This window comes from Bicyclus anynana, chromosome 11 (assembly GCF_947172395.1).
Source record: "Bicyclus anynana chromosome 11, ilBicAnyn1.1, whole genome shotgun sequence".
Lineage (NCBI taxonomy): Eukaryota > Metazoa > Arthropoda > Insecta > Lepidoptera > Nymphalidae > Bicyclus > Bicyclus anynana.
Window position 1 is genome coordinate 10,058,683 of NC_069093.1, and position 10,618 is coordinate 10,069,300.

The 10,618-nt window shown below is 31.0% G+C and overlaps 2 protein-coding genes across 2 annotated transcripts; one reads left to right on the forward strand and one right to left on the reverse strand.

Annotated features, from left to right (window-relative positions):
• Nucleotides 1-1,243: 1,243 nt before the first annotated feature.
• Nucleotides 1,244-8,743, forward strand: LOC112056507 (uncharacterized). Its single transcript, XM_024096947.2, has 2 exons — nucleotides 1,244-1,741; nucleotides 5,545-8,743. The coding sequence occupies exons 1-2, from the start codon at nucleotides 1,406-1,408 to the stop codon at nucleotides 5,815-5,817; spliced, it is 609 nt and encodes a 202-aa protein (XP_023952715.1). The 5' UTR covers nucleotides 1,244-1,405; the 3' UTR covers nucleotides 5,818-8,743.
• Nucleotides 8,492-9,683, reverse strand: LOC112056506 (UDP-N-acetylglucosamine transferase subunit ALG14 homolog). The gene has a single exon (XM_024096946.2). It carries the CDS (start codon nucleotides 9,406-9,408, stop codon nucleotides 8,764-8,766), a length of 645 nt encoding a protein of 214 aa, XP_023952714.1. The 5' UTR covers nucleotides 9,409-9,683; the 3' UTR covers nucleotides 8,492-8,763.
• Nucleotides 9,684-10,618: the final 935 nt, after the last annotated feature.

The following is a 10,618-nucleotide window of genomic DNA, read 5'->3' on the forward strand; positions in this document are numbered from 1 at the left end:
TCAGAGTCTGTTAAAACTAGAAAGATGAGATTTAGTAAGAGTATGTATTTAATATACGTCTATAAAGTGGTAAAAAGATAATTAAAAAAAATTTTTTTGGGGTTTCTTCCCTACATGCCAAGTCAGGATGAATTTTTTATCGTCTATTCTATAGTGTGGGGTATCGTTATCGGTATTTTTGTGCATTACATAAGGGATTAAAGGGCTAACATAATCTACGGAACCCTACACTGCGTGTGGCCCGACACGCACTTGACCGGTTTTTTATTATTTAGTCAAGTAGTGTGGAGGTAATACTTAGATGGAATCACCAAAATAAACATATGAATACGACCTATCCTTCAAGGTCATTGATTAGTATCAGCCTTGTTTAAATCTACCAATCAAAAAACAACACGCATTTTATTGTACACTTCCTATTTTACTACAATTTTCAAAATATTTTATTTGTTTACATAAAGAAAGTATATTTACAACCAAATATTAAAAAACCGGTCAAGTGCGTGTCGGGCCACGCGCAGTGTAGTGTTATGTTTTTCTCATTTTCAAAGCCTTTATTATTCCTTACATTATTACATTAAACAAGTTTTTCAATTAATAAGGGTAACAGTTTTAATTTTTTTTTCCATGTTAGTATATTGTTAGTGTATCTGTTTTAAGTTTAGTATGTTAGTGAGTTAGTTTTATTTCTAATTAATAAAATCTATTTAACTAGTAAGTTGAAATTGAAATTGAGGTATAGCTCGCGTTTCGATCTCTAGTATGAAGTCAAACTACTGCTTGCATATTTACTATGACATTGCTTAGACTATCCACAGATTTAATACATAGAATATTCGATTACTGATCGATGTTTGGCTGTTTCGTCAAAAGAATCGATTCTTTTTATAAATTGTTCTTATTAAAAATTTGATAAAATTAAGGTTTAAATACTTTCAAATGAAACGTTACTCCATCTTTTACTAAACTACAAGTTTTTGGCCGTTTTTTATGCCATTTAACTACACAAACCGGCATTTTTAGGAAGCTCCTTACACGACGAAAACGATTACAACAATGAAACATCGATTCTGTAGCAACAGTTTTTATAAACGCATTCGATCATAGATTTTTGATCTTTGCCAGAGGGGTAACGGTTAGCGAACCACATCCAGTTATTAATGGTCTAAGCATACAACTTTCTCTATTGCCTCCTTTTTTTTATTTGTCAAATCAAATTGTCACTTTGACGTTTGTGCTTGTCTCATGTCTGCTTGTGCTTGTCAGTCTGTGGATAAGAAAAAGTTATTTGCGCTCTCACCTGCTAAAGTTTTTATAATTCCAAACAATTATTTAGTAACTATGTTTACATTGTGAATATATAGTACTTAATTGTGCCGTCTTATAAAATTATCTTGATTAAAAAATGGCTACCGTTTTCGATAGTCCTTTCATTCGACAACGTTTGCATCGTCTGCGGCATCGTGATTTTGACTTGGATGAAGATCAAAGATTTGGCCGATGCGATTGTACGAGCTATTCATATTTTGTACTTTCCATGGTCTTATTTTCTGTCGGGACAGTTATAACAGTTTTGGCACTGGGCGACGCTGATGGATACATTTTGAGTAATTTAGGGCACATGTGGCTAGTGGGCCCTATATTTATATGTTCTGGAATGATGGTGGCCGTGAAAAGTATGTTATATTTACGAAGGAAAAGTGTTATACAGATGCTTCTTCATCAGCGAGCAATAATAAGGGTGAGTTGTAGATATTTATTTACTGAAGGAGAATGTTATAATGCAGCCTGAGTTAATTTTCGCAAATGTTTATTCTTTAGATTAGGTTGCCTTAACCCAAATTGAAATTTAGTTTATCAAGTCTTAGTATAAATAACTTAATGGAAATAACGATGTTTAATTTAATGAAGTAGCTGATATGTTACCTGTGAAAAATCAATAAATCTCCCAGGCTAACTCAATTTTCCATGATATCTAAATAGTAGTAAGTAACAGAAATACAATATAAAAATAGTAATGGAATTTATTTAGTGGCTCTACTTTATTATCATAATTAACAACTTTAGAAAGTTAATTGAACTAGTAATAATTGGACTGAATGACTTGTTTATTGTAATAAGGTGCTCATTTATAACATTATAACATTTATACCTGCTGATCAGTATGAAGGCGGTGCTTAGCCGGTGTTGTCTTAAATTAAGCCATTTCTGACAGGACCACATGAAACTGTCTGCAAAATGTAAATCTGTAAGATATTCTCACATGGCTTGAATTAATACATCACCGGCTTAGCACCGCCTTCATACTGATCAGCAGGTAGAACATATTATGATGTTATTTTTCGCTTTTTAGTTTAGTGGGTACGTTTTTAGGTTTTGAAGTCGGTTGTATTTTTTTATTAAAATTTTTATTATTTTTCCATTTTTAGTGTAAAATTTCATCTCAAACGAATACATCAGACCCCTCATGACAGTCACAACCCATCTAAGTAGAAAGTTCTCAGCAATACGAATTAATCAAGTCCAAACACAAGGTAGTTACTGTAAACTGTTAAGGAGTTCCTTTAATTGACCTTGGTCTTCATCATCAGACCCCTAAATGACAGTCACAACCTATCTGTGTGGAAAGTTCTCATTAATACAAATTAATCAAGCCCAAACACAAGGTAACTGCTGTAAATCGCCGAGGAGTTCCCTTGTCTGTTTTATGGCTCCATCATCAGATCGATTTTAAACCTTCATGAAATTGTAGTGCTTAAAAGTACTAAATGGAAAAGTTTACGAACACAGTAGACTACCATATAATTTTCGAAAGTTTCCTTCAATTTCTCCAGGATTCCATCATCAGAACTTGACATGATGGCAATGGGACCAAATGGGGACTATACCGTTTCAAACAAAAGAATTTTTGAAATCGGTCCAGGAGTCTTTGAGTAATCGGTGTACATACATAAAAAAAAAAAAAAAAAAAATACCGACCGAATTGAGGACCTCCTCCTTTTTGAAGTCGGTTAAAAATGTTCTCAAGTACTCAGTGACATGCACAAGGTGTTTAACTAGGGTAGGCTCTATACATACAATTTTCACAAAATGGAAAATTCCTCCTCCAATACATGTTCACAATGAATCCTTATGGTATGCATTGTGTATGCATCTATGAAGTGCACGCCATTGCATATGCTTTATTTACTTTAAAATAAAATGTGAATATTGCCAATTAGTCTTTCTTCAGTATAATTAAAAAGATAACAGACCACTACTGAAACATAAAAACTATAGCTATGGTATCTGCTGGAACATTCATCATCATATCATCTGATGGACGTCCACTGCAGAACATAGACCTTTTGTAGGGACTTCCAAACATAACAATCCTGAATCCCTGCTACTCACTTGATGTTGTCAATGCACTTGGTGGGGGTCGACCAACATTGCTTTCTAATGCAAGGTCCCTATTCTATTCATTCACCTAAAGACCCCAACGTCCATCGGCTCTTCAAACAGTGCCCCGCCCATTGCCATTTCAGCTTTGTGACTCATTGAGCTATGTCTGTGACTTGCTAGAACATTATATGCTTACAAATTAAATTGAACTTGGCTTAAATATTCAATTCTAAAGGAGTATACTACATTTACAGTAGTAACCTTGTCACGCCCATTGAAATGGATGGACGCTTCATCAAACATTCAGAACAAAACATATATTAACATATATATTTTGGATTTTACTGAACATAATTTAGTTCATGACCTTCCTGTATTGAAACCTTGAAGATTACACGAATGTGGCCACTTATACCAACAGAATTGACAAACACATTTTGCTATGAATTTTTTTTTGTTTTAAGTATTTTCTCCGTAGCTGCACAATTAAGGGGATCAATTCAAATCTGAAACATCCAAGATTCTATCTCAGCAGGTTTAACTAGCACTATTCCTCAAAGCCTGTTAGACATAGCACAGGCTTTGAGCCTTGATTAGAGGGAAGGGGATATTAGTCATGTTTAAATTAAAAATGGCTAGTATTCTTATGTTAAAAAAAACAAATAAACAAACAGGATAATGTAAAACATAAACAAGATTAATATATGTATATATTATGGTTCTTTCTAGACAATTTATATAAGAGTTTCCTGTCTCAAGACCTTGAAGATTACACATATAAAGTACCAGCAGATATAACCAGTAGTTTTACACTTGTAAATAGTTGTACAAAAATGGACTTGCTAATGAGAGGATAACACCTTATGACTAATGCTGTTATTATAACTGTTCACTTTCCCGTTTGTTTATTCAATCTGTTATTTGTCATAGTTTAAAAATATATAAATGACATTTAAATGGGTTAGTAATATCTATATAGTTTAGTAAAATCTATATGCTTATGAAATAAAAATTTTCAGTACATTTTGATGAAAATTGTGATGGAAAGATGCACATAAAATTTGATACAGTCAAACTTTAGATGGAGAAGCAGTGGTTAGAGCTATTATTTGTACTAATATTTTAAAGAGGAAAGATTTGTTTGTTTGCATTGAGTAGGCTCCGAAACTACTGAACTGATATCAAAAATCCTGTCACTGTTGGGAAGTGACACTTATCACCATATTCATAAAGAAATGGGAATTGTGGGTGAAACTGTGCGGCGTTTCATATAAAAGCATTAAAATTACATTGATTAAAATAAACATTATGTAAATAGTATCATGTAATATTAGTACTAAAAATTGTAATGATACTATTTTTTTATTTCACTATCTAAAAAATAATTTCAAGTACATCTTATAAAGTAAGAAGGTATTGTCCCTGTACAAATCAGATAAAATGTACTGCTATGTTGGTTTTTTCAAAGCTTTTAACATTTCATGTTAAAACCCAGTTGGGTGTATTGGGTTGAGTGTAGGCCATGCTTCTTTTAAGTTATCCACTCAATAGACTGAATCATAACATGGCACTGGGTGCAATAGAGTAGTTGACTCATATCAAATTTAATATAAACAATATTAATTTCGTGTAGTACATGGAATATGGATCTGTAATATATCAATATCAATTCATAAAAGTTAAGGATTTTTTAATAAAACTTAATTTAAATATCACATATTTTTTTCAAATTTTCCAAACATTAATAACACTGTCAACCATTTTGTAACGTCACACACGCACACACTAACGTCAAACTAATTGTTAGTTAATATTTTTGTTAAACGCTCCATTTGTATGGGATTTATTGTAGTGATGTCATGAAATAGTTTAAACATGGACTGTCATGGCCGACAGGCGTTTTAGCTTGTATTGTCCAAAACATACTTAAAAACTAAAATTTTCATGTAATCACGTCTCAAAAAAATATGAAAATATAATTTTCAGTCTATTAGAACAATAATAAACTATTTAAGACCATTTAAATAAGTGTCAACTAGCCTATTGCAGTCAAGTGGTGACACAGAAAAAATTATGATTGACATAAAATATGTTTAAGGCTAAAATGAAATTTATAGTATGTACAAAGGTTAAATTTAAATTACACATACTTTATTGCAGGACATGGCTAGCGTTCAAGCTGAACAATCATACAGTGGCCAAGTGCCTCGGACAGCATCCAGCGCTACATTACCTCCTTCATATGATGCACTTATATCAAGTACTTCAGCAAAACCTCAACCGTCCAGTTCAGAACCTCCGCCCCCAACATACGATGAAGCTATGTACCTCATTGATGACGGCAAATATAATTTAGAAAATAAAGGTACCAACAGCGCCAAGGAGGAAACTAGTGAGCAGACAAATTCTAACAATGATGTTAGTAAACCATGAAAATATTTGCCTATATTAGCTGTGCGAGTGAATCTTAATACTTCCCTTTGTACTTATATATTCTATATTACGCATAGTCAACACATTAATTAGTATTCTCAGATGTGCCTAAACTATTGACTTGTTGGCAATATTGTTAATGGTGTCTTTAATTTATATTTATAAGGTAATTATAATAAGCACAACTATAGGTTACATAGTACTTGTGATTTAACACTTCATTTTGACTGACTTTTGTCAATCTTGTCTCTATAAAAGTGTGTTTAATGCATTAATTATAAGTTATTTAATAAGATTTAACTTAATTTCTTTTAGGGATTAATTTTCGAATATACTTTCTCATAGGTACAGAATACAGTTTAAGGTTTGATTTGTATTTGATGAAAAATAAATCATTAGATTAATGAATTGCTGAACATATGCCTTATAGCACTAGAACTTAAACTTGCTAGAATTTAGCTAGTTCTTCTGTGTAATGTATCATAATGATGTAATTTCCAGAAATTTAGTGCCTTTTGCATCAACTTATTTGATCATTTTACATCTCATCAACCAGTGTCAATGTATGTAACAATTCATTTTAATAATGTATAGAATGAAAACTGTCTTAGATGCATTTTATTAATATTTTAAGGTGATAGTGAAGACAAAGGACATCATAATAATTGTTCCATTATGTGCAATTAATTTTGCATTTGCATTTGTATACAGTCTTTGTTTTCAAGATATATTAATATGTCATACAACTGTATATACATATAGGTTCCTATGTGTGCAAAATATCAGTGATATATTAGGTCAAGTCCTTCTGTGTACTTATATACCTTAAGCTAGAAGATAGCAACAGCTGATACTACTATATATCAGTAGAAAATTGTATACTGTAACTATTATTAGTTCTGATGGCTTACTCCATTGTCTGCATTTAACTTTTTTTTATAGAGCAGTTAACTATATTTTCTTCTTCAAATACTTAAATATATTGTTTTGTAAGAAAGTAGTGGTGAATCAGTCAAGCACTATTGAGCTATTAACACTCTAAAAATGTTTGACCCACTTCCAAAAAGGGCTTTCATTATTCATAAATATAAGTTTATTTTAATTAATTTTGCGATGAATTACTGTTAAATAATATTTACAACAGTAAGTGCAAGTTTACAACATTCAAAACCATTTATGGCAACATTATTTAGATTTTAGAACAATGTACTGGTAATATTGACAGTAATCAAAAGTCCTGGCTAAATGACTGTCTTATCAAAAACGTCATTATAACACATTTACAATGTAAAATAAAATTTTAAGTTTTCTAGCCATACAAAAATATATTATGTTCAAAAACTTGCATAATACACCATCTTATCAAAAACATGAAATTGACACATAAAATTATAATAATATCAGTCATTATACTTTTTAAATACACTATTTGCATATTTATAATTACATTGAGAATTAAAATAAGTAATGCATATTCAAAGAATTTTTTTAAATTTAAACTTACTCAAGGTGTTTGTCATATTACTGAACTAGTTAAATAAAAGTTGATTTAAAAAATATGCCAGATGAGTTTCCTGATAGAAATAGAAAAGATGCTACAAACTTAATTTTCTATCACACAATGAATTTTGCTAAATGTAATGTACCCAAAAAAATTTATGTCAAACATGCGTGGTAAACTTTCTCCTTTTGAGGATAAAGATAACTAATAATCCACTAAACAATTTTTGAAACTAATCTGGCAAATTCTATCATATTTTATGTGATCTTTTATATTTCATTATTATTAAACAGCTTTTGCTATCTTCAGACATTTATGTACCATTAAATATTTTTAAGTGATATAAACTTAAAGTACCAGTTAATTAATTATTAACATATGGTGATTGGAATATGCACTTAATGATTGTAAAGACTGAAGCATTTACACTTTACATTGTTGGCAATTTATAAGGAACATTACATTTATTGTATATAATGTTGATCTGAGTCGATATATTACTTCAAAGTAGATTTAAACTATTTTTATTTTTTTTTTCAATCCTAATTTCTTTTTATAGCATGTAGACTAGTCTTTATATTTATTCAGGGTCTTTTACATTGATTTATATTATATTTGGCTAATATATTATTGTGGTGACTGCAATTAATTGAAAGTTTCTGTCAATCTTATAATATTAGGATATTTTTCCATATATATTTATTAATTAATAATTTTGTAATATTTCATTGCCATGCCTTTTAGTGATTTGTTTCAGAAAGTCAATAGATATTCTGTGAATAAAGCAGTCGTGCAGTCATCATTATAGTAGCCAACAGTGGCGTAGCGTGCCTTGAAGAGGCCCTGTATCAAAATTAGTTGGTGGGGCCCAATAGCGGCAAATCACAAAAATTATTTTTTTTCTCCAGGAAGCACCAGATTAAGTGAGATTGTGGATTAAATTTCCCAAATTTTTGCTGATATACTTAAGGGGCCCCTGTAGTCCGGGGGCCCTGTATCATTGCTATGGCGGTAGCTACGCCCCTGGTAGCCAACAGTGATGTATACATGTTACTTCCATGGTAGCCAAGAATACTTGGTGTGAATATAAGTAAAACATGTTCTCCAAGTGATACTCGTAAGTCATCAGGCTGCTTGATTGATGATTTACTTGAACAAGTGTAAGAGGCTTTATAATTTTTAAGTAGTGTTTTTATTAATATTTTAAAATATCCTATACCAAGATACATGCTTTGAATATATATTATATAAAATAATTTTATATTGGATTTTAGTAAAATGTTAAATTACATTTTAATTTTGAATACTAATATTTGGTAGTGTAACTTGAAATTTTTTTTAGCTTAGTCTATTTAAAGTATACACATAGATTAATTATTGTTTCGCAATCTCCATGTTCCCTCAAATAAAACAGTTTCTTTCTGATTATTTTGTTTTATTAGCATTCAGGTCAGTCTGCCAAAGTATTTTCCTCGAAAACATACATTAGTCAACTGAGGCCATTGAACAATAAATATATCTGCAAACCATTGTAATATCTTTCCAGATAATGATAGTGTTCGAACCCTGCAAAAGCTTTCTATGAAAACTATTCTGCAATCCAGTACAAAAATGCATCTAAGCAGGAATGCAACCAAGCAAATAGGTACACATGTGCCAGGGCCATTACAAAATATAATATCTGGTTTGAATTTACAGATAATTGGTATAGTATAGATGGTTGCATATAATGTTGTAAACACTGATGAGACATATGATTGCTTGACATTCCGACTCCTTGGAATTCTGTAAATCTGGTACTCAGTTGAATCTCTTTCTTGTTCACGTATTTTTACTTCACTACTGACATCATTCATTGCCATGATGTATAATCGTGGTGCATACTTTTCCGCATCTAAATGTGACACAATCCTTAATAATTCTGTGGTGTGACCACCCGATCCGATGCAGTAAACAGTTTTCAAACTGTTATTTTCGCTATTTAAATTGCATATTCCTCTAAATATATTGTAAAGGAGGTACATCACTCGAGCGGTTATCGTTAAAATAAAGAAGGCACTAAGCATTAATGCTAATTCCATAATGTACATTTTGAATTAACTTATTTATCATAACCTAGTCTAATGAAAACAAAACGTGCACATAACCCAAAAAAAATAATAATTCTCTCTGTTCTTGTTGTGAACAAACCAAAGGAACAAACACAAATAAACTTTCAAATTTACTTTTTATTAAACTAAAAAATTAAAAATCAAAATTCAAATAGCCTCTATTGACATTGAATGAGATGAGCTACAAATACAATCACAGATCACTATGCTTAAACAATAAATAATAAGTTCAACTCGTGCAGATTAACTTGACACCTGGCTCGAATGAAGTTTCTGTGTTTGTTTGGTAGCCAAGTGTCAAATTAATGCGCACAAATTTGAATTACTTATTAGCTGTTGAAAATCAATGTTTATATTATTTTTTTTAAATATCTGACCGGGTTGTACTGTTTTGGGTTCTAGCTTATTTGAAGATTCTATTCCTCCGATCCGACATCTCTGACCTTAGACCATTTAAATAATAGAACCTGCCTCGCTAACCGTTACCCCTCTGGCAAAGATCAAAAATCTATGATCTAACGCGTTTATAAAAACGGTTGCTATAGAATCGATGTTTTATTGTTGTAATCATTTTCGCCGTGTAAAGAGCTCCCTAAAAATGCCGGTTTGTGTAGTTAAATGGCATAAAAACGGCCAAAAACTTGTAGTTTAGTAAAAGATGAAGTAACGTTTAATTTGAAACTATAGAGGATAAAGTATTAACTCGACTAAACTATTTATTAACTTATACTTTACTACTACTAAATTTTTGGTGTTCAAACACGCAAAATTTTACGCTACTCGACTAAATTGCTAAAGTAGTCCGAACAAGCCTTTATAAGATGGCTCAGATCAATTACGAATAGACCAGTATCGCACCCAAATACACTAACAAATTATTATCCGTTGAACTTTCCGGGGACGACGAAACTCAACATTGAAAATATTTAACACAAATAAATATATTCTGTATCCTTACACTTCACCACACTAAAATTGATTAGCAATTATTTTATAGACAGACTAACAAATACATCACTAGGCTATACACAAAACATTCGATTACTTAATCGATGTTTTGCTGTTCTGACTACAGTATTATGTCTTTATTTTATTATTGTTTTTATTACAAATTTAATATAATTAACTTAGAAATACTTGCAAATTAAACGTAACTTTATCTTTAAGTAAACTAGAAATTGTTGACCGT

Excerpts from the sequence above, each read along its gene's own strand:
- LOC112056506 (XM_024096946.2), bottom strand. The coding sequence starts at position 9,408 with ATGTACATTATGGAATTAGCATTAATGCTTAGTGCCTTCTTTATTTTA.
- LOC112056507 (XM_024096947.2), top strand. The coding sequence starts at position 1,406 with ATGGCTACCGTTTTCGATAGTCCTTTCATTCGACAACGTTTGCATCGT. Across the intron at positions 1,742-5,544 it reads ATCAGCGAGCAATAATAAGG|GACATGGCTAGCGTTCAAGC; the intron begins GTGAGTTGTAGA and ends ACTTTATTGCAG.